This window comes from Alternaria metachromatica (assembly GCF_023757995.1).
Source record: "Alternaria metachromatica strain BMP 0045 chromosome Unknown scaffold_52, whole genome shotgun sequence".
Classification (NCBI taxonomy): domain Eukaryota; kingdom Fungi; phylum Ascomycota; class Dothideomycetes; order Pleosporales; family Pleosporaceae; genus Alternaria; species Alternaria metachromatica.
Window position 1 is genome coordinate 54473 of NW_026055543.1, and position 23198 is coordinate 77670.

Sequence of the window (23198 nt, forward strand, 5' to 3'; positions counted from 1 at the left end):
TGTTATGGGCAGTGTTGATCCTGCTCTTCTCGATAACACAAGGAGCGAGCCTTCATCTTCGTCGTCGCAATCGGAATCCTCGTCTTCCTCTTCGTCAGCGGTGGACTCGCTCAAGGCGCTGGTCAGCAGAAGGCGGTATCGACGCGTGAAGTCGAGGTCTAGAATGAATGGCTCGGTGGACAAGAGATATGCTGAGACGGGGCATGTGGTGATGGAGAATATGGAAGAGAGAATGGAGGATCAGGTTAGGTTGGATGATGAGGATATGGTGGTGGAGGGGTTTGCGCCGTTGTGTCGGGTGAGGAGTAGGGGGTGTTCTGTGTGAGATGGGGGTTTGCTGATTAGTCGGCCTTTTTTAACACAATAATAAATATATTCGTAGTAAACGAAGCAGCGATTCCAGCAAACATGCGAATCCCAACGTGAGGCTTTCCTGCGGCTAAAAGTGGCACTTCCGTCCCAGGTCCGCCAGAGCCCACGTTCCTGCAGGGATGCGCCTGTGCCTGACCGTCGACGCACGAGCCAACTCCCTTCACGGGAAGTCGCGCCCTGAACGCCGCCGCTGCGCCGTCATTGTTGCACCTTCACTTCTCCCACAGCGCGCCGAGCCTGATTCCACGAGGCATATTGCGAAGATGGTGCTCTCGTTCATCCTCATTCAGAACAGGCAGTAAGTTGGGATGTTCGTGCAGAGGAGGGTTGGGGAGGTCATGTAGTATGGAAGGCTAATGAGTTGTAGAGGGAAGACAAGATTGGCGAAGTGGTATGCGCCGTATAGTGTGAGTTGAGATACGGAAACACATTGAGAGACGTGGCAGTAGCTAACAAGTATGCAGGATGAAGAGAAAGTCAAGTTAAAGGGCGAGGTATGCGATACCCTCATTCCCACCCACCCATCCTCCTCACCTCCGACGCCTACCTAACCCCCGAACCCGCCGCCTACCTTTCCTCCGAATTCAACTAAACCCCATCCACAGGTCCACCGCCTCATCGCCCCGCGCGACCAAAAACACCAGTCCAACTTCGTCGAATTCCGCAACATGTCCAAGATCGTGTACCGCCGCTACGCCGGCCTCTTCTTCTGCGCTTGCGTCGACACAAACGATAACGAACTCGCCTATCTCGAGGCCATACACTTCTTCGTCGAGGTGCTAGATGCCTTCTTCGGGAACGTGTGTGAGCTGGATCTGGTGTTTAACTTCTACAAGGTGTATGCAATACTGGATGAGGTGTTTCTGGCGGGCGAGATCGAGGAGACGAGTAAACAGGTTGTGCTGACGAGGTTGGCGCATTTGGATAAGCTGGAGTAGATGGATGATGGGTGGGATATACTGTATAATGGGGTGGAGCTGGGGTTGCTTCGCCTTGCGCCTCGGCTCAGATAAGAGGAACGAGGTAGTAACCATGCGCTGCAGAGGGTACATGAGGGAGTCGCGTGTATAGCCGCGCTGAGGGGTCTTGCGCGAGCATTTGAAGAGCCCACATCTCAATGGTGGGCTGGTATGCTTCGAGGCTGATTCGGTACCAAAATCTGGCCGGAAGGAACAGCAGAGATAACCGCTTGCATGTCTTAGCGATCCCTGCAAAGACATCGTTCACGCAAATCTGTCCTGCTTCTACATTCGGTGACACGCAAGTGAATGGACCCTGTCGTTCTTGCATGTGAGGGAGCGCACGGACGCGCTCTTATGATGGAAGCAGAGGTCTAGAAAATAGCCACATCATCAACCTTGGTTCTTCGCGATCTGTCCCTTCGCCTGTGCCCAAATCCCCCCAGCATGCTCGCCCCATGATATGAACATCTCTAACACCATTCCGCGCCCCGTTGTTCCTCCGCCACACGCCTGACCCGCCTCGAATCGTCCCGTCCGTCGAATCCACCGCAGCATCCCCGCGCTGCGACCATGTCTGACTTCGCCGCATACCACGCCCTCGGCACGGGCTCTCCAAACCCGAATGGACCCGGCAGGCCAGACGAACCCAACAAATGGCGCCCACCAGTCGCTGCGGGCCCTCCTGGCTACCAACAGACGGGCAGCCCGGCCATGGCCCAGCCTCCGAATCAGTACGCCGGCACACCAGCGCAATATGGCACCCCAGTCCAGCAAGAAGGTTATTTCCCCGACCAGTCGGCGCTGCAGGGTCAGCCTCAGTACCAGGGCGATCAAGACGTGAACAACCTCGCGGGGCAGATGGGAGCAGTTGGGTTGGGTATGGATCAGGCGACACAACCCAAGCACAAGAAGAAGAACAGACATGCATATCATAATATCGAGGGACCTGGAGGGAGTTCACCGGCGTTCAACGGAGCGCCGCAGAATGGCACGCCTACACAATACCAAAATTCGCCTCAAGTCGGAGGAGCGCAATGGATGGAGCCCCAGATCACTCCCGCCATGAGCCAGTTTCCCGCACCCGTGAACCCTATCTTCAGTCCTGGATCGCAGGCTTCGCCTATGCAGTACGCTGCGAGAACACCAGCAGCGCCACATCAGAGTGGAGGAGCGGCGGTTGGATCAGCTCAAGGACGTGTAGATCCCGAGCAGATTCCCAGCATACCGAAGTCGCGTGATGCGCCGGCGAAGTACTACCTAGAAAACGTATACCCGACTATGGAGCACCACCTACCACCTCCCGCAACGGTCCCCTTCGTAGCCTTTGACCAGGGCAACTCCTCACCTAAGTTCGCACGTTTGACTATGAACAACATTCCACTCACTGCGCAAGCCCTTGCTGCGACTTCGTTACCGCTTGGTATGGTCTTACAGCCGCTTGCCGCTCAACAAGAAGGCGAGCAAGCTATACCCGTATTGGACTTTGGCGAGTCCGGTCCACCAAGATGTGCAAGGTGTCGCGCGTACATCAATCCATTCATGCAGTTCAAGGCCGGCGGAAACAAGGTCGTGTGCAACCTGTGTACATACCCGGGCGACGTTCCCGGCGAATACTTCGCGCCTACCGATCAGTCTGGTGTCAGGATAGACAGACTACAACGGCCGGAGCTCACTTTGGGCACTGTCGACTTCCTCGTACCCAAGGAATACTGGTCGAAAGAGCCTGTCGGTCTACGGTGGTTGTTCCTTGTCGATGTGACCGCCGAGGCTGTAAACCGTGGTTTCCTCCATGGCTTCTGTGAAGGCATCATGAAAGCGCTCTATGGCGAAGAAGCTGAGACAGAGGGCGCCGAGACTACAACTCGGATACCAAAGGGTGCTAAAGTTGGCATCGTCACATACGACAAGGAGATGCACTTTTACAACCTCAACGCCAGCTTGACGAGCGCTCAAATGCTCGTCATGTCTGACCTCGAAGATCCCTTCCTACCCTTCAGCGAAGGCTTGTTCGTCGACACCGTGGAGTGCAAGAGCGTCATCACATCACTTCTCGCACAGCTACCGACCATGTTCTCTGAAGTCAAGAATCCAGAGCCAGCGTTATTACCTTGCTTGAACTCTGCCGTGGCAGCATTGTCGGCTACAGGCGGAAAGATTGTGTGCTCTTTGGCTGCGCTGCCGACCTGGGGTCCTGGTCGGCTGATGCTACGCGAGGACAACAATGTACACAACACCGATGCTGAGAAGAAGCTTCTTCAGACTGAGCATCCTGGGTTCAAGAAGGTTGCTGAGAAGATGGTGCAGAATGGTATTGGTGTGGACTTTTTCCTTGCTGCGCCCAGTGGAGGGTACCTCGACATTGCGACCATCGGCCACGTCTCCGCTGTAACAGGTGGAGAAGTCTTCTACTACCCCAACTTCCATGCGCCAAGGGATATCCTGAAATTATCCAAGGAGATCCAGCACACAGTCACGCGAGAAACCGGATATCAAGCGCTGATGAAGGTTCGCTGCTCAAATGGCCTGCAGGTCTCTGCCTACCACGGGAACTTCTACCACCACACTTTTGGCGCCGATCTAGAGTTCGGAGTCATTGATGCCGACAAGGCTATTGGTGTCATGTTCAGCTACGATGGCAAACTGGATCCGAAGCTTGATGCTCACTTCCAGAGTGCGCTACTATACACGGCAGCCAACGGTGAGCGACGAGTGCGGTGCACGAACATCGTGGCCAGTGTCAGCCCGAACACTGGTGAATGCATGAAGTTTGTCGATCAGGATGCCGTCGTAAACATCATCGCCAAGGAAGCTGCTGCTCGCATGACAGAGAAGAACCTCAAGGAGATTAGGGGAGCCTTGACGGAGAAGACTGTCGACATTCTTGCTGGCTACAGGAAGAACTTCACTGGCAACAATCCTCCTGGTCAGCTTGTACTACCGGAGAACCTCAAGGAGTTCGGCATGTACATTCTCGGACTGATCAAGTCAAGAGCCTTCAAGGGCGGTAAAGAGCCCACAGACCGGAGAGTCCACGACATGCGCATGATCAAGTCGATGGGCCCACTGGAGATGTCACTATACCTCTACCCCCGCATCATCGCAATCCACAACCTCGACGCGCGCGACGGTTTCGCAAACGAAAAGGGCCACCTCGTAATGCCAGAAAACATCCGAGCTTCCTTCTCCAAAGTCGAAGAAGGCGGCGCCTACATCGTCGACAACGGCCAAGTCTGCCTCCTATGGCTGCACACACAAGTCTCGCCCAACCTCCTCGAAGACCTCTTCGGTGAAGGCAACAACAGTCTCAAAGCGCTCGATCCCTTCCAATCTACCCTCCCCGTTCTCGAAACCCACCTCAACGCCCAAGTCAGGAATATACTGCAGTACCTCGAAGGTACGAGGGCGTCCAAGGCGCTTACTATCCAGCTTGCACGACAGGGGCTTGATGGCGCGGAATACGAGTTTGCGAGGCTGTTGTATGAGGATCGGAATAATGAGGCGCAGAGTTATGTGGATTGGCTTGTGCATGTGCATAGGCATATTCAGTTAGAGGTACTTGGCATCTGATGGTGTGTGTTTGGAACGCGATTGCTGACTTTGAATAGCTTGCTGGACAGCGCAAGAAAGAGGACTCGGGTGATGGTGTTGGCTCTACGTTTGTTGGCCTGCGGACACCGTACTGGGGGTAGGGTAGTACGAGAAGGCAGCGATGTCGATGATGGAGGTTGTATTGCATAGCGATAGCGGGGAACCGGCGGAGTATTACTACTGAAAGACGACACCCACGTATTAAATCGAACCCAACATTTCTCCCATCATGCCTTTATCCTGCGTATGTTGATGTTCCCCACCACTACATCATGCGAGTATGCACCGATGCGACAGGGTTCACGCACGTGACCCCACTAGCGCACCTCGCTTAGCATTTCCGCTCAACGAAGAAAATCGCCAGCGCCGGTCTTCCATCGAACTTTCGCTCGACAACTAACCCACAGCATCACGACACCAAGATGCCTACCCGCCTAACCAAGACCCGCAAGCACCGCGGTCACGTCTCCGCCGTAAGTTATCACCCCGCGAAGCCCTTTTGTATAGTGCTAACTCGGCATCCAGGGTCACGGACGTGTCGGAAAGCACAGGAAGCATCCCGGTGGTCGTGGTATGGCCGGTGGTCAACATCACCACCAGACCAACATTGACAAGTACCATCCTGGTTACTTCGGAAAGGGTAAGTTATGAGTGTACGATGTGCATGTGAGACATATACTGACTCCGTTGCAGTCGGAATGAGGTACTTCCACAAGATGCAGAACCTCTTCTGGAAGCCCGTCATCAACCTCGACAAGCTCTGGTCGCTCATCCCCGCCGAGAAGCGCGCCGAGTACCTCGCCAACAAGTCCGGCAACGCGCCCGTCCTCAACCTCCTCGACTACGGCTACTCCAAGGTCCTCGGAAAGGGTCGTCTCCCCGCCGTTCCCATCGTCGTCCGCGCCCGCTACGTCTCCGCTGAGGCTGAGAAGAAGATCAAGGAGGCTGGTGGTGTCGTTCAGCTCGTCGCATAAGCGCCAGAACGATAGGATACGATCAACCATCACCCTCACAACACGATTGTGCATGAAACGGCGTCTCGGAATGATACAAAAGGATACCATAACGGCAATGATTGGGATGGATCTTCAGGTCCGCAGTTACCCTAATGGGTCTGCGTTTGACTTGCGTCAGCGTGGTGGCTGAGGAATGTTTCATAGACAATATGACCGTTCCTGAACAAACCTTTGGCCTTTGGCTATCCCGTCCATGTTATGCGTGGATGTGGTTCGGCATCGCTGTGCTATCGCATGGCTGCCTCCGTGATGTCGTGAAGTTATGGCGCTACGTGCTGTGAGGTGAAAATTCTGTGGTACTAACTTGATGAGTCCAGTATACCGCGTACTTTTTGGCCTGACAGCCTGTCGTCCAAACAACGCATTTTGCGCTCCAAGCGCTGGCGTCGATTCAATCACATCGACTAGAAACATCCTGTCGCATTGAATATGCGCCTGCGATCGTGACCTCTGGCTACTACCCTAGCCGCGAACTCATCACAATAGCCTGACCGGCAGTTAGGCTTGCTCATTAGTCTGTATTAATCAGAAATCAGATGTTACTCAATCATAATTTCATCATCTCGCTCTCTTCCGTGTCTGGAACCGCTCATCTAGATCACTTGACGCTGCGCTACAACCCCATCGCTTCAATCCGCACTTACACCACCTCACAGTCGTCAACGCCCTGCAGGAGAATAGGCATGTGTTGCTGAAGGATCTGGCTCATCTGCCCCTTGACACGCTAAACGTGTACGTTGAGTGCGGTGTATAACACCATGTCCAATGACGCGATGCAGCAGCTTTCGGATCAAGGTGTTGAGACTCAGCGCGCTTCAAGCAAAGTCTTTGATGAGAGTTCTGTAGCGAAGTTTACCCTCTGGCAACGGGAGACCTACTACTTCATCTTATTACATAGGATATCTCATTTGTCAAATATACATGAACTTACCGATCCTGGAAGCGACTGCGTACAGTGAAGACAAAGAGTCAAATCCATAGATGAGGGCAAACCTGCGACCACGCCACACGGACTGTGCCGCTTCTACTTCACCTTGAATCCCACCTCAATCTTTCCCACTCGGAGAAATGACAATTCTAGAATGAGTGTGCGTTCTCGACGACCTGCGGAACAGGTCGGTTCAACAGCGGAAAACCAGGTAAGCATGCGTCTATCGCGTGTGTGTATGTCAAGGCTAATGGTCGCAAGGCTGAGCCTCGCGGTCAAATGTCAAAAAGGCAACGAGGCTCCTTGTTGACGTGGGATGAGATACGTAAGATAGTCGATTGCATGGTATTACTATAGCTGACCGATGCTGTAGCGAGTTGGTACCAGTACATTCACCATTAGATTACCTATCTTCGACGTCCGCTCACTAGGGTTAGAGACAATGAGTACATTCTGTCCGGCTATAGGTAATGATTCTGGGATGCTCGCTATATAGACGGTTTTTAATAAGGGCAACATACAGGGCGATCTCAAAGTCTTACAAGCAGTCCTTTAAAAGTATCCTCGGCATCCACAACGAAACCGGTAGGATTTACGCAGTGCCTACAGAAGACGAACTGACTCCACTCCAGTAAACATATTCTCGCATCTTATAGGATCAGCACTATTCTTTGCGCTTCCTATCCCCGTATACTATTCCCTGCAGCCAAGATACGACACAGCAACCACAGCGGACGTCGTCGTATTCTCAACCTTCTTCTTTGGAGTCGCTATATGCTTTGCACTGTCCGCAACGTAAGTCTTGCCACGCCTCCATCCACTGACACCCAAGAAGTGACACGCAACGTAGTTTCCACGTCGTCAACAACCACAGCGAAAGCGTCCACGTCTTCGGTAACCAGCTCGACTACGTAAGCAAACAACCCCCCCACCACTCCACACAGCCACTGAGTATATTAGCTCGGCATAGTGATACTAATGTGGGGCTCCACCATCCCATGCGTATACTACGGCTTCTACTGTACACCGCAACTACAAACAACATACTACACGCTCGTGTCCGTCTTAGCAGGAGGCTGTGTCTACGCAACACTCCACCCAGCTTTCCGTCGCCCAAAGTATCGACCCTACCGCGCGGCCATGTATGCCGGTCTCGGTCTCTCGTTCATCATTCCCATCGTGCATGGCTGCATGAAATTTGGAGTGGAAACGCAGATGCAAAGGATGAGTTTGGACTGGATGGCGTTGATGACGACGTTTAATCTTACGGGTGGCGCGTTGTACGCTATGAGAGTAAGTTGGTTGAACCTGAGAACTAGTTTGTGCTCATGAAGAAGAATGGCGAACTGACTACACGTAGATACCGGAGAAATGGTATCCGTACCGGTTTGATGTCTGGGGTTCGAGTCACCAGATTATGCATTGCTTGGTTGTTTGTGCTGGTGTTGCGCATTTGTTTGGGCTGCTGAGGGCTTTTGATCATGTTCATGGGTATGGGGATGTTTGTGGGGTGTGATGAGGGAGTTAAGATTGTCCCCGGTTACTATTTCGACACCAACGTCGTATTAGAAGCCGTCTACAACATGTGAGCACTGAAGATCATATGCGAGCCACTGCTTCACTTTGGCCTATTCTTTGGCTTGATAACGTGGTAATCGCAGAAGTAGTAATAAACGTCATGCCAACGACTTGGTAGAGTCGAGATAGCTGAAATCATAGCAACGACCCGGGTATCACTCATACAGCCTGTGATATATCCTCCCCACCGTTCCCATCGGGAATGCCTTGCAGCAAGGTCTCCCCCTTTTCCTCTTCTACATCCGCCTCCAACGCCTCGACGTCAGCTTGCTGGTTCTCGACAAGATTATCCGCTCCACCGCCACCACCACTACTTTCATCAACCTCGGCCTCACCACCATCAACCCCAACCCCAACCCCAACCTCGTTACTTCCCTCCAATTCCTCTCCCTGCATAACCACGTTTGTAACCCTCAGCACACCCCTCCCTCCACCATGCCCCTCCGGTACCCGATAACTCCTCGGCAGCGTCCGACTACTCGACTGCGAAGTTATCGTGCGAATCCGCTGAGTGCCACGCTCATTAACTTGGCGTTGAGTACGGAAGTGTCGTGTAAGAGTTTCGTGGGGGGAAACACTGGCCTGGGGTGATGAGGTCGAGAATCCAGCGGGTAATTCATCTGCTCGTTGGATAGCTGGTGCGTTCGTGTTGGCATTGTGGGGTGCTGTATCGCTATGCTGAGGCGGCGTAGGCTTGGTAATTAGGTGGTGTTGATCCCGTTCAAGCGCCATCATCAGATCCCGTATCTCCCTTGCTGCATCCTGTTGCAGAGGTAGATCTTCAAGCTGCGTTTTCCGCAACCGGTCGGATAGACTCGAACCTGAATGCTCTTGTCTGGGTCCTCTCTGCCCGCTCTCCTCAACTCCTTCAACCCCTTCAACCCCTTCAACCTCTACATCCGACACAGTCACAGAAACAGGCAAAGGCGTAGCCACCCTAACACTCCCCGGCGCCCTCTGAATCATCTGCGAAAGCCCAACTGGCGGGCCTATAACACTCTGCGTCCTACTTTCTAGGTTTGGGACAAGAGAAGGTGGATTGGGCTGTGTGCTGTCTTTTCGTCTTTTCGCTTTGGGTTTGGGGATGAGTACGGGGGTTTCTGTGGGGTTGTTGATGTTTTCGATGTGGTGGGTTTGCGGCGCAGATGGTTCGGCTAGGCGGAGGGCCATGAGGCGTTCTCGGAGTTTTGCTTCTTCTTCTCTTTTTTGGGTTCGGTGTATTTTGTGGGAGAGGTAGGCTAGGGTGTATTTCTTTGGGGTGGTGGGTGTGTTTGTGTCGTTTGGAATGGGGATGGTGGTGTGTAGTGGCGTGACGGTTCCGGGTCGACATGCAAAGGTGCTTAGGAGCCGGTTCATCATGTTCTTTCTCCCTGCATTGGTTTCCCCAGAGGAAGTCCTCATGGCGAACTCCTCGTCTTCTTCCTCTGTCATCCTTCTCTCTTCACCAGTCAAAGCGTTCAAATACCGCCGCCTAACCTCATCCTCACGCTCCCCATCACCCTCTACACCACCACCCTCATAACTCTCCCCCACAGACCCAAACACCCTCTCAGGATCAAATTGCACAGGCGAAGATACCGTCCGTCTCCTCCCCCTCCTTTCACCCCTCCTCCTCAAATTGCGCTCACTCTCCGTATGATACCCCTCAAGCCCATGCCAATACTCTCTCATCCCTTCTTCGTCCATACCGTGATAAGGATGATTAGGCGCATACGTATACCCCCCTTCTACACCACCATCAACATCGTTGTATCCATGATTCCCTTCTTGACGATGCTCAATCCGGTAACTCAGGCTCGACGCCGTCCCCTCCGCAGAAATCAAATGCCTACTCGCATTAAACGGACTAATAGGTGAAATCGTCCTATCAACTGGATATATCGGGAAGCGAGCGTGTGGTGTAGGCGGTGTTACGGCGCGGTAGTATGGGGAGGGGGATTGTGTGGGTCGTGGTGGTGGTGGTGGAGGGGGCTGGGAAGAGGAGGTTGGTGAGGACGGTGCGTCTTCTGGGTAAGGGTTTGATGGTATCGATAGTCCGGGTGATGGAATCGATAGTCCCGGTGAGGAGTTTGGGTGGATGATTAGGTTGGGAGGGGAAGGGAAGGGAGGGGGTGGTGTGGTTCGCGCGGGTTGTCGGGTTAGGGGGAGGAGGAAGTCGTCTTCGGGGTAGGGGTTTGAGGGGAGGGAGATGGAGTCTTCGTTTCCTTGGCTGGCGGGATAGGGTGGTTCTTCGTCTTCGTTTTCTTCGTATTGCGGTTCTTCCTCTGGCGGTTCCTCGGTTTGCGGTTCTTCGTCTGGCGATTCTTCGTTTTGCGGTTCTTCGTTTGGAGCTTCTTTGTTCTGCGCTTCTTCATCTGGTCCTTCTCCATCTGGCGCTTCCCCATTCCACTCCTCTGGACTCAGATTCTGCAGCATACTCTGCAACTCTCTTCCTTTCTTCCTCCCAACCTACACATCTCCGTCAGCAATCAATCATCCCCACCCCATCCCAAACGTTCTTCACATACCGTAGCATACCTCCCCCCACCCTCATACATCCTCTGTACCTCATCCAACCCCCTCCTCCTCGCCGCCCCACTATTCAAACTATGATACGCCACATACATCTCCCGCTCTCCCTCTCCATCCCCGACCGGCAACCTCTCCTCAGCGATACGATGCTCTGAACGCATCAACCGTTCTTCTTCTCGGTCCATATCTAACTCCCATTCTCCACCCCACGTCCCGTCGTTGATGTTCTCTCTGCTTGAGTCCCGGTTCCGCAGAGGTTCCATACTATCAGACCTTCCATCGCCATCATCCTCACCATCCCCATCCCCATCCCCATCATCCCCACCATCATCCCCCCACCCCACGGGACTCATATCCCTTAAATCCTCCTCCGACTTATCCACGCCGGTATAATACAGACCCAGCGACGCAGACAGTGCCGTACGAGCATTGTCTCCCCGGCGACCCAGGCTATCTCTGCGGCGGAGCGTGTTGGTGGTGTTGGTGAACCTGCCTTTGAGGGATGTGACGGTGACGTTTTGGCGGAGAGTGGCGATGCGGTCGCGGAAGCGGGAGAGGTAGATGGCGGTGGCGGTTTGTTCGGGGGACATGGCGGGAGGGTAGGTGGATGTGATGTGGGTGTTGGTGTTGGTGTGGATGTTGGCGTGGATGCGGGTGCTAGGTCTTGGTGATAGAGTTTGGCACGGGTTATGCAGGCATTCCCCTTCGTAATTCTGCGTATGAGTGGAGTGAGGGATGCAGCTTGCGAACTGATGGATTTGGCGTTTTGAGGTGCACGCTGATTCGGGGGCTGGTGACAAAAAGGTGTTGCACCCGCGGGCCGTTGGACTGGGACCTGAACCGACTCCCAAATTGCGAGCTTGTCACCGTGCGCTGTGGGCACTCATATCCTGAAAGCGAGACACGAGGTACGAACTGCTTGTAGGCTGGTTGCGTTGGTGGGTTGAGTGTTGTTGGGCTGTCAAACGTCAGCGGTTTTGACATCCTTACCCGTACATTGGACCCTTATAGCCATATAACCATCAGTCACATAAGACACAAAAGCAATACGCACCAATCTGAGAAATATTGATTAATTAGGGTATCCACGCCATCACTACGCCTTCTCTCCTACACCCAGCAAGTTCAGCAGTACTTCCTTCGCCTTGTCTGGCTCGACGCTTCCGTCTGGAGCCCTCATCACCATTTGTCCCACGAACCAGCCGACCTTTTTGACTTGGCCCTTTTCGGTTATGTCGCGAACCATGTCGGGTTTCTCTTCTAGTAGAGTCTGTGCCAGCTTGACGTACTCTTCGTGGCTGAGTGGTTGCAGGAGAAGGTTTTCTTGGTGAACGACTTCAGATACGCTGCGCTGATCTCCCTCAAATTTGATGGCAAGTAGGCGTTTTGCGGAAGGCGACGTGACCTCTTTGCGACGTATGTGCGAGATAACACCGGCGAGATAGTCGGCCGGGACGCGGTCAGGGTCCCAAGGTTCGTCTTGGAAGAGAGAGCCGAGTTCCATTAACACCCTGGTCATGCGTTAATTTGTTTCCGACGCGTATCATGGCAGATGAACATACCAGTTCCCGGTGATCTTGCCCAAGGTTTCTAGCGGGACATGTTTCTCGTGCTGCTCGGTTTGGCGCACCAGGCAGCGAATGACGTCCAGATAATACTCCAATCGTTCACCATCGTCCATGGAGAGAAGTGTGATGGCATCCTTGGTAGTGAGTCCGTAGGTATTGGCGAGCATGTCCACGTTCACGTCGGGCAGCTTAGGAAGCGTGTTCCGGAGGTGTTCAACAAGATCCTGAGAAGATTAGCACAGCTTTCATGCCAAAAGTAGTGCCTGTGCTTACATTTCCAATGATAACAGGAGCAATGTCTGGATCCGGCATGTAGCGATAGTCGATCTCGCCCTCTTTGCCTCTGAGACGTTTGGTAGTCTTGCTTCCAAGAGTCCACCCGCGAGTCTCGCCCTCAACGACACCTCCACCTTCGAGCAAGTCAATTTGTCGATCACGTTCTGCGATGATGGCATCTTCCACAGCCTTGACGCTTGCCAGATTCTTGATCTCAGTCCGTTGACCCAGACCAGTAACACCGTGGTATGAGTGACTATAGTCAGATGACTCCCCTGCCCGTTGACGAACTGATACGTTGACATCGGCACGCAGTCCGCCCAACTCCATGCCGGTTGTGCAGGCATTGACAGCCTTGAGTATGTTTTGTATCTTGCGAACGACGACAGCAGCGACTGTGGGATCGTGGATCTGAGGGAGGGTGATGATTTCGATTAGAGGATGCGAAACGCGATTGAAGTCGAGTAGGTGGGTCGAAGGGGGTTGCTGGACGGTCTTTGCGGTATCCTGCTCCATCTGTATCTGCTTGATGCCAATCTCGACAGGCCCTGGTTGCGGGGCAGCGCCAGGCGGAAAGTCATGAGGGTACAGGGTAATCTTGCCGTTCGTCGCGAAGGGCTCGTAGTACTGCGTGATCTGGTAGCCCGAGGGCTGATCTTGGTAGAAGTAGTGCTTGCGGTCGAAGCTGCTCTTGGGCTGTATCTCGCACTGGAAGGCTATGGCGGCGCGGAGGGCAGGTAGGAGAGTTTCCTTCTGGAAGTGAGGCTGAGTTCCAGGGAAAGCGACGTCAAATAAAGAGACATGAGTATTGGGCGCCTCGCTGACTGAGGTCGCAGCACCGGAGAAAAGCTTCCGCGCGGTGTTGAGTTCGGCATGGACTTCGATTCCAACCGTTAGCTCCCACTTCTCTAGTCGCACGTCTTTGCCCTTTTTTGAGGACTTTGAGGCGCCGGAAGAGGCGCTCTTTTCTTTCTTTTGTTGCTTCGCAGCATCTTTCAGCTGCTTTCGGAACGCTGTGCCATCCTGGGTCGGTGGTGGCTGGGTCTCAGTGTGAAGAGATCGTGCTGTGTGACGCGTGGGCAGATGAAGGGCGCCCAATTGAGACTGTCTAGTCCGGCGCAGACATGAATGACATATGTAGGGCTGTTTCGAGGCTGTAGCAAAGGTGTTGCGGGTGGTGCGGGCGAACATGACGTGAAGTATGGCGAACAGCAGTTCTGGTGCCAATGCACAGTTGCGGGCGGTCTGTGCTCACTTCCGAGCCACCTTGGACCAGCGACACGCGACGCCAACCACCCAATACTTCAACGCCAGGAAATGAAGCCGACGCCAGCGCCAAAACCTCTCGCGTCGCTTGTTCCACTTGAACACGTTCCGACGTCGCCCAAAAGGCCGTCGAGCTCGACGAGCTTTGCCCGCATTGTCTCGATGCCACCGCATTCACAACGACCGTCCGCTTTAGGTCACCTTGTGGAGTAACCTCTGCAATTTCCTGATCGCCCACTCAACAAGGGCTTGTCTCTTTCCGGGTCGTCTTCGTTTCACCCTCTGGAGGTCGATAAGACGGAGGTTGGCAGCGACTCCGCCTAGATTCTCGGGCACTGACAGCGTTGGATCCGATTCGCATGAGCTTCCCACCGCGGCATGAGTCTCCGGCGCCGCGCTCGAGGTGTTTTGGTGCACGGTAGTCGGCGCGTAGACGTGAACATAACATGTGATGTTCTGATAGAAGGTGTGCTCACCCGCGTTAGGGCGAGGAATGTCGAAACTACCGACGTTTGCCATGCGAGTCGTTTCGATCGGCTCTCCTCCTGCGGACACGAGCCTTCAGTCTTCTGAAACTGTTGCGGCACCTCTGCCACGCTTCTTCGTCTTTCGGTCTGTCGGCGGCGTGGACGAAGTTCCCAGGATGGACATATACCCCCGGCCAGCGAGAGAAGTTTGCCTCTGATCCAACGTTGGAGCCTTGGGAGAATCGCACGCTCCGATAACTCCGACTGCTGCGTACACTGGTCCCCATCCGCGCAAATGGGTTGAATGTTTCGGGCTCGAGCTTGCTGAGACGTACACGAGTCTTGACTGAACAACCGAGGCCTCAAAACTTGCCCTTGATGATGTTCTCGGCAACAGCTTTGGCGCTGTTCAGGAACTTCTTTGTCTGTTCTTTTCTCTTCTCCTTCTTCTGCGTCCTTGCTCGTATACGCTCTTCTCGTTGCTGTCTTTCTTCCGGTGTGCTAGTATCGGGTTGTGTCTTCGACTGCGACGAGGTGGAAGGACCGGCAGTGTCTGTCTGGGGTACAGCGGCGAAGTCGGTGTACTTGTATTCTCGTTCAGTCGGATGAGGTTCTGTGTCGGCACAGTCTTTCCCTGAATCGGCACCACAGTCACCTCCAGTATCGCCTTTCGAATCGGCTCCGCGATCTCCAGATGTCGTTCCGCAATCGCCTGAGGATGTCGTTCCAGAGTCTGCGGCGACGAATGAAGACTCCATTCAAAGCCTTGATGTGTGTTTGGCGCAGCTTAAAGATGGAGCTTGAGTGTAAGTAGCGTGGCAGTCAGACGAATCTTCTCCTTCAGCTTAGCCGCCTCGTGGCGCTTCGCTTTGACTGCAACAGCGGTTTCGGCTCGGACTGCCCTTCGTTGTTGCTTCTTCTCTTTGCGTTCCGCTCTCTCACGCTCCCACTGTTCTTCTTGTTCTTTGCGTTTGCGGTCCGCTGCCGCTTGCTCCTCGGCTGTCAATGGTCGACTGGACGAGGAGGAACCACCTTGTGGGATGTAATCTGTTCCTGAATCTCCGCCTGAGTAGCTGCCGCCGTCTCCTCCGTCACCTGCGGTATGGGATGTGCTGCAACCGCCGGAGTCGCCGCCGCCACAGTCGCCGGAGCTATAGCTAGCGCTACCACAATCACCGCCGTCTGCCATATACTGATCTCAAGTTCCGAGTTGACAAAGCTTGAGCGTGAGCGCTTTTATGTAAAGCCGAAGTTTGGCCTTCTTCCTACCCGCGGCTGGGACGTTGGCCTCGATGTCTGCTTTGGCCTTGGCTCGAACCGCCCTCCGCTGTCGCCTCTTTAGCGCACGCTTTCTCTTTCTTTCCAGCTGGTTCGCTCTCTCCCTGGCGGTGAGATTGCTACCGGAATAGCCAGATACGGAAATTGGCGTGCTCGATGCGCAATGTGTACTAGTTGCACAATGTCCGTGTGACATGTAAGGTCGGACGTAGTATTCCAGAACGAGAAACTGATCTCAAATCTAGAGATGAAACCTAAGCTTGAGCAAGGTGATGTACAGCCGAAGCTTAGCCTTCTTGCTAGTCGTATCCGGGAGCTTGGCCTTGGTATCTGCCTTTGCCTCGTCTCGAACCTCCTTTCGTTGTTGCTTCTTCTCTGCGCGCTCCTCTTTCTTCTTCTTCAGTTCCTCTATCTCCCCTGCGGTGATATGGCGACTGGGAGAGCTAGGTGCCCAGATTGGTGTGCTTCCAGACGAGATAACACCAGGTGTGCTCGCGATGGCTGGCGCTGATGGTGCGCACGCTGTACTAACTCCACAACCTCTAGATGTGGCTGCACAGGTCATAAAAGGTCGGTCGTAGTCGTCTACCAAAGACGGAAGATACCAAAGAAATCGGCTATCTTAGCACGGAGTCCTCTCTTCAACGTGCGGTTCGCTAATCTCTCCGCTCTAGCTTCTCGGCGTCTGAGTTTGCGTAGTCGTCGCTCTTCGATTATTCTTCTCCTTTCGTGTGGTTCGAGTGGATTGGTGGCTCTCGGTCGGTGATTCGAAAATGTTCGGCCTTGTCCCTGGACGGGGGCTTGGAGTACACCAGAGGCTACAGAGCTTGTTACACAAGTTGCAGTCGTGCTCATAAACACTCTCAAGACGTCAGAGAGAGTGTAGGCGTGGAGGTGCTCAGAAGCTTCCGTTGAAGATCCTCTTCAGCTTGAGGTGTATTCTGTCGAGCTTGCTTGGCGTATTGATTCTTCCGTTACGGACCCAAGTCTTCCGCTGTGCTTTGCGGGACTGTGTCTTCTCGAACTTGCGGAGGCGCTGGCGGGCTACGTGTAGTCTCTCGGTGGAGGTGAGAGGCCTGCCGGTAAAGTGAGTTGTTCGGGGGTCGTGGCCCTGGTCAAAGATGGTCCGGCGTTTATGTGTGATCCTGGGGCAATATGTGCGCGTGTGGCGTTTGGGTTGGGTTGGTTTGGACCGTCGGGTGTCAAAGGGCATGTACTCAGTGGGTGTGGTGCTGCATGGACTGCAGGTATCGTTGAAAGCGGTGGTGAGGGTGATGTAGGTTACGAAGGATTGGAGGTCGAGCGTGGTAGGGGAGGTGTGCAGGGACTGCACGGGATGCAGCTATGCTGGTGCTGAGCTGCGAGACAGCTTGATTGAGGTGGTGTGTGTGATGCCGATCAAGAGTATGATGGGTTGATAATAGGGATGTGCTATACAATAACGTTGTGACAGCAAACGATGCTTCGGTGTGGATGGGTAGTCATGCAGTGAGGTGTGTTGGGGTGAGAGTGTGATGGAGGAAGTTTGTTTGGGTCTTGCGACAGATAAGAAGCTAGCATCTGTCGTGACTACCTTGAACATGAGGGCCTGTGGGTGCTATGGAAGGCATCAGTCGCACAAAACAGGACGGAGCCATCACTGCTATCTGTCCATTAGGGAAATGGCATTCCAATTGCAATTAACGTGCAACACCACTGGTGCTCACTCGTGTGTGGTCGAAGCAGCGAAAGCATATCGAGGGGATTCTCATACATTTGTATACTATTATCAACCAGTTCAGTCAAACACATACTGTCTGACCAAACAAACCAGATCCTGGCCGTGTACTGCATGAAACTCCACCATACTATCCCCATGCCGTGAAAGCTCGCAAAACCCGCATTCAAGGGAACACAAACTTCCGATCGCCCATCATCCCCCAAAGTTCCTGAATAACAGCACGCTGATCCTCGCGCTTCGCATTGCGCACAGCAAAGTAAAGACGACCCTCAAGTTCTGGGTCCCAATTCCCAGGATTGGCGCTAACGACAACACCACCAGCCTCTTCCAGGATACACCATCCGGCAGCGACGTCCCAAGAGTACACACCTCCTTCCCAGAACGCGTCGAGCATGCCGTGAGCTACGTAGCAGAAGTCCAGTGCTGCGGATCCGTTTGAGCGGACTGATTTGCACATCGCGCCACCCTCGACTTTGGAGGTGAGGAGAGCGTTGTGGATGGAAGTGCGCAGCGCCCAGTTTGGGCCAGAGCGCTGGTTACCCCACTCAACGGCCATGAGACAAGAGTCAAGCGATGGCATCGGTTTAGGAATGGGGTGGATGGGTAGCTTGATCTTGCGGTTCGTGAAGGTCTTGGTCAGATAGGCGCCTTGGCCCTTGATCGCATGGTACATGTCTCCGCGGAATGGGTTGAACACGACACCAACGACTGGCTTCTTATCGAGCGTTAGGGCCAGTGAGATAGCGCAATTAGGCACGCCGAGGGAGAAGTTCAGCGTGCCGTCGATGGGATCCACGATGAATGTCGGCGTGTCTGCGAGCTTAGTGCCATGCTTGAACGTCTCTTCGCCGAGGAAGGTGCATTCGGGGAAGGACTCGGCGAGGCGTCTTTCGGCCATCGCTTCGATTTGCTTGTCGAATTTGGTGACTACGTCCGATGTGTTGTTCTTGTGGACAGTCGTGATGATGCAATCTTCGGCTGCGACCATGATCTTTCCTGCATCCTTCGCAATGTCAATCAGTACACTATGGACACTGTTTAGACAACTCCTGGTGATGTTGTGCTTGGATAGGACGGCATCGAAGTCGAAGGTGGCTGATGAGTCTGACGCAGAACTGGCCGGTACAAGTGGTGTTGTTGACTCAATGGAAGATGTGGGGCTGGACGACTCGGATGAGTCTGTTTGTTGAGATGCCATTTTGGTAGATTTGGTGAGGTTACTAAAAGAACGACTTGAGGAGTTTTTCAATAATGAGTTGGAGTGAGACTGGAGTTTGCCGTTGAGCCCGGAAGAGCTTGAGAGCTTTGGTCTTATGTGCTTTCCGGCTTGGGCGCGATTTCGCAGTGCTGTTGAATGAACGTTTGCCCTGTACGGTGAGTGTGCTTCTAGACGTTGTGTGTAATTACACAGTCCGAGGCCCCGGTAACTCGGTGTGAAAGTAATCCACAGCTTGGAACTATTCGAGATTGTTGCCAGGTGAGGCGGCCCCACAGGTGGCATGGTATCTTTTTGTTGAACGATATAACGGCTGTTGGTGACCAGGTACTAGATGTCGTAAGCCGGGGCCAATTGCGGACTCTTCTTATCTAGACACCTCAGGCAATGCATTGCGGTAGGCAACCGCGAGCAACAGTTTCGGTATCGAAGAGTATGATAAGAAGTAGGCAAAAGGTATATGCCTGCTAACGTTTCTCCGAGTACGTCCGAGCTGAGAGGAGTCGAATGTTACACTAGGTAAAGGGCTGGGAGTCGATCATGAGCACATCCGAGGCATGTGTCAACGGCTCCGTTCCGTTGCTCCTCAAAGTCCAAATGAGGCTTTAATGCTGTAAGAACTGCAGCAGAATGGAGGCATGTTACCTTTGTCGATTTCGCACGCTCAATTTGTAGGGCAAAGCAACTATGCGATTTGTGAAATGACGCTCAGGCAAGAGCGCAGGCGAAGAGGAAGGCTCTACGCCGACGCACGGGCCATGAGTAGAACTCACATGCTGCACCACGATGCTTCCAGCTACACGTGCACTCAACGTCTTCAAGTTACCAATGTGCCTGTCACTCGTGAAATTAAGAGCTAGTATTGAGGAGAACGAGGACATGTGCATTGGACTTTGGTGAAGAAAGGCAATAAAATCTCAATCAATTGCCTCGCCAAACGACGTCATACACACCACCCAAACCAACCACCTAACACACCCATCCCAAACCTCACCATCAAAACCATAAAGAGAAATCAGAGATGCCACAACCGAAATCCCTTCCAAAAGACCGCTACACCCGCCAGCGCGCCGCCCGTGCTACGCGTAGACACCTCGCCTCCCTCACCCCCTCGACCTCGCACCCCCAACAGCAATCCCTCTTCTTCACGCTGCTCCCAGCAGAAATCCGCTTCACAATCTACCAACACGTCCTCTCCCAACAGCACGACCCCACCCGCCCCATCGACATCCACTCCATCTCGCCCCTCTACCGGCCCCTGCACACCCATCTCACGAAAATCGACACAAGCCTGTTACTCACATGCAGACTAGTATACGTAGAAGCACATCAGATACCATTACGGAGTGCGACGCATCATTTCAGATATCTAGGTAGTACGTCATGGCTGTACAATGGAGATATCTGGTTGCATCATATCACTGCGCAGCGCGGAGCGGAGTTGTACCACCTCCACGACAACCTCGTCGCCCTGAAACCCTCCAATTTCACTAAATTCCTACTCAGCCACCTCCACTGGCGCAGGATAACCTGGACGATATGCGCATACCTCCTCCCTCCCCTGCTCGCCGAACTAAAAGAACGACAGCGCCTCGTTTCCACACTATCCTCCCTCACCCTCCCATCTTCCTGCCAAGAAGTTAATCTAGAATTCGAGACTCGAGAAGATTTGTTGCCGGATTGGCCGGGGCTGGAGGACCAGATACAGGCGTGTAGAGTGTTGGGACTGAAGAAGAGGGATGGGAGTGTGTTGGAGAGGGATGATGCGTGTGCGGTTAGTTATAGGTGGAGGGGCAGTGGGCATGCGAGGTGGGGGACGAGTGAGGATGGGGTGTGGAAGGAGGAGATGAGGTATCGTACTACGAGGCTTTGTTGGAGGGCGGGGGTGCCGAGGAGGGAGTATGCGAGTTATGATTTTTTGGATTGTTTGGACGTGGAGGGGGATGGGGAGGGGGTTGTGGAGAGCGTGAGGAGGTTGGGTGCGTAGTGGGAGTTAGGGGGAGGTGAGGTGTGTGTGGTGAGGAGATAGGATTCACGGCGGTGTTCATATTTGCATCATTTTATGGGCTGTCTAGGTCTGGCTCGATTGATCCTCTTCCGCCACGCGTCTGTTCCTTGAAACTAGACACATCGAGGGGCCCTTGGCCCTTTGTTTCCACCACGTCGCCGACTGCACAAGTACGCTCATCGCGCAGATGTGCGTCGTACTTCGTGGCGTTCCTCATCCACCGCACTCGTCATGCTTCACACTGCTGAAAATACATTTAACGCTTGAACATGAACAAAAAGACAAAACCCAAACAAACGAACATAAAAGTGCAAAGTAGAAGTGACTCCACTAACCTTGGGAGTGTTAAAAGTACACGTGGGTACGTAGTTGTACATGCCTGAGCATTCCGTCGTGCCGTGTTGTTGAAATCGTTTGCAACCACACAGGGGTCGCTCAACCCAAGACTCGCGGACCGTTCGACTTGCCCTTCTTCTGGACACCACGAGGTATGAACATGGCGGGAGATGCGACTACCGCGGGCGTACTGTTGTTGCCATTTCCAGACTTGTCCTTGTTGTTTTTGTTGTTCCTGTTCTTCCCCTGCTTGTGTTTGTCGTCCTTCTTCACGACGGCCTTGACCTCAGATGTGGCTCGCTTGATGAGGACTGGGTGGCTGCCAATGTATTTGCCATTCATCTCCTTGGCGGCACGGAAGTAGTCGTCGGTGTCTGAGAAGCTCACGAAACCGTAACTTCTGCTCTTGGTGGACTTCTTATCTCGTACGACGCGGGCTTTGGACAAAGAGGGGTACTTGGCGAAAGCTTTGAGGAGTGAATCGTCGGTGACTTCACCCGCCAGGTTACCGATGAAGAGTCGCGGGTGCAAGGGGTTCCACTCGAGTAGTGTCTCGTCCTCCCACTGTTTTCCACCTCCCTCGCGAACAACAGTCTTGCGCTTGCCGTCGGCTGCTGGTCCTGCTTCAGTATCCTGGGTGGTTGCCGCTTCCGGTCGAGCGGTCATGTTCGCACCGGTGCCCTTCTTCGCGTTCGCGTCGCCAGCATTGTATGCGCTGTTCCACTCGGCGATGCGGGCTTCTTCTTCGGGATCATAGGTGCCACCAAATCCGCGGTTCACGGTCGGAGCAGCTGGGTATGAGGCCGCAGCAGGTGCACCCGTCGCGTAGGCTGGGTACGAGTAGTTGTTGTAAGCATTGCTGGTCGGGTATGCGGGTGCTTGATAGGGGGCGCTCACTGGGGCTTGCGCGTAGTTTGCCGGCGCAGCAGACGCCGGTGTGAAGCCAGCAAACATGGGCGAGTTGCCCTGGCCTCGTGCGCCGGCGTTGTTGGTCCTTGATGGCGGTGCCGAGTATGTCGTGGGCGGCGGGCGCGCTGGCAGGGAGTGATGGGGCTGCATGTTGGAGTAGGAGCTGCGGGTCAGTTCAGCTTAACCTTAGCGAGGTGATGACTTAACCAGCTACTGGTCGAGACGCGCTCTGATGTTGCGGAGTGGGTAGACTGGTGATAGGACGGCCGGGTGGCTAAGGATGCGTAGTAATCTACGGTTCGCAGATTGAGGGTGCGCGCGGGTGTGGTTGCACCGATGAGGTGAGGCGCAGTTTCTGTATGGCTGGGGAAAATGCCTCTCAATGAAGCGCGTCCGTGTGAGTGAATAACCGCCCGGGCAGTGCCGTGCGCGTGAATGTCTGGAGCTGATGCTGACTACACGTCGAAGATGGCAGAAGGCAACAAGACTTTCCCGAAGTGTCTAGCAAGCGAGGCTGCAGGTGGGCGAGGACTAGGTCGGCGTTTGAAGAGGGCAGAGTGGGATGGCGGGCCGGTGCAAATTACAATTACCGTGGGGATGCGTCAGGCAGATGGGGGCGTCGACGTCCGTTGTTGGTTTCTGTCGCAGAAAGTGAGCCAAGCGGCTCCTCCGGCCCCGAAATCACGTGTTGCCGGCATATCGGCAGCCGCTGCACACCACGCTGAACCGCAAGGCTCAACCTTGAACAGCCAGGAAGAAGGTGCAGCGCGATGCACAGGCGTCACCGGTGATGAGTTTTCTCCCATCGCGTCAGCCCTCACAGTCCATCCAGGTAGCCTTGGAAACATTGCAAGACTTCTCCGGCGACCTGTCCTAGCGTATCCGGTGATCCCTGCACGCTGCCCCTCCATCCGTACTGCGTAATGCTGTGTTAAGGCTGAGACGGAGGGGCTTCACAAGCAGCCGCATTTGACCGCGACGCCGTTGGGACTGTTGCTTGCGTCGCTAGTCTGCTAGGATGAAATTGATGTCAATAGTGAATGTACACCGAGTCGTGATAGCCATAGCATCTGCAACCACATGCGCAACCCACCCGTGTCTAGCCCGCTCATTAGACGGCGGCTTTCTAATCATGCGCTGTGATGTTCAGCAATCATGTCGGCAGCGGTGCAAACGTTTTACAAGACGGAATTGGCAAC

At 54.0% G+C, this 23198-nt stretch overlaps 8 protein-coding genes across 8 annotated transcripts; 3 read left to right on the plus strand and 5 right to left on the minus strand.

Annotated features, from left to right (window-relative positions):
• Nucleotides 1-635: 635 nt before the first annotated feature.
• On the plus strand, nucleotides 636-1310 carry APS2 (AP-2 complex subunit sigma; the record flags this gene model as incomplete). Its single annotated transcript, XM_049337668.1, has 4 exons — nucleotides 636-670; nucleotides 740-779; nucleotides 837-866; nucleotides 978-1310. The coding sequence occupies 4 exons, from the start codon at nucleotides 636-638 to the stop codon at nucleotides 1308-1310; spliced, it is 438 nt and encodes a 145-aa protein (XP_049183204.1).
• A 594-nt stretch (nucleotides 1311-1904) lies between these two features.
• Nucleotides 1905-5023, plus strand: J4E83_010790 (uncharacterized protein; the record flags this gene model as incomplete). The annotated part of the gene is made up of 2 exons (XM_049337669.1): nucleotides 1905-4886; nucleotides 4940-5023. The coding sequence occupies 2 exons, from the start codon at nucleotides 1905-1907 to the stop codon at nucleotides 5021-5023; spliced, it is 3066 nt and encodes a 1021-aa protein (XP_049183205.1).
• A 321-nt stretch (nucleotides 5024-5344) lies between these two features.
• On the plus strand, nucleotides 5345-5896 carry RPL28 (60S ribosomal protein L28; the record flags this gene model as incomplete). Its single annotated transcript, XM_049337670.1, has 3 exons — nucleotides 5345-5395; nucleotides 5448-5562; nucleotides 5616-5896. The coding sequence occupies 3 exons, from the start codon at nucleotides 5345-5347 to the stop codon at nucleotides 5894-5896; spliced, it is 447 nt and encodes a 148-aa protein (XP_049183206.1).
• A 2707-nt stretch (nucleotides 5897-8603) lies between these two features.
• J4E83_010792 (uncharacterized protein) lies at nucleotides 8604-10977 on the minus strand (the record flags this gene model as incomplete). Its single annotated transcript, XM_049337671.1, has 2 exons — nucleotides 8604-10862; nucleotides 10972-10977. 2 exons carry the CDS (start codon nucleotides 10975-10977, stop codon nucleotides 8604-8606), a joined length of 2265 nt encoding a protein of 754 aa, XP_049183207.1.
• Nucleotides 10978-12051: 1074 nt separating this feature from the next.
• J4E83_010793 (uncharacterized protein) lies at nucleotides 12052-13990 on the minus strand (the record flags this gene model as incomplete). The annotated part of the gene is made up of 3 exons (XM_049337672.1): nucleotides 12052-12466; nucleotides 12518-12747; nucleotides 12797-13990. 3 exons carry the CDS (start codon nucleotides 13988-13990, stop codon nucleotides 12052-12054), a joined length of 1839 nt encoding a protein of 612 aa, XP_049183208.1.
• Nucleotides 13991-14894: 904 nt separating this feature from the next.
• Nucleotides 14895-15290, minus strand: J4E83_010794 (uncharacterized protein; the record flags this gene model as incomplete). Its single annotated transcript, XM_049337673.1, has 1 exon — nucleotides 14895-15290. The coding sequence occupies one exon, from the start codon at nucleotides 15288-15290 to the stop codon at nucleotides 14895-14897; it is 396 nt and encodes a 131-aa protein (XP_049183209.1).
• Nucleotides 15291-17693: 2403 nt separating this feature from the next.
• Nucleotides 17694-18728, minus strand: J4E83_010795 (uncharacterized protein; the record flags this gene model as incomplete). Its single annotated transcript, XM_049337674.1, has 1 exon — nucleotides 17694-18728. The coding sequence occupies one exon, from the start codon at nucleotides 18726-18728 to the stop codon at nucleotides 17694-17696; it is 1035 nt and encodes a 344-aa protein (XP_049183210.1).
• Nucleotides 18729-21189: 2461 nt separating this feature from the next.
• On the minus strand, nucleotides 21190-22149 carry J4E83_010796 (uncharacterized protein; the record flags this gene model as incomplete). Its single annotated transcript, XM_049337675.1, has 1 exon — nucleotides 21190-22149. One exon carries the CDS (start codon nucleotides 22147-22149, stop codon nucleotides 21190-21192), a length of 960 nt encoding a protein of 319 aa, XP_049183211.1.
• Nucleotides 22150-23198: the final 1049 nt, after the last annotated feature.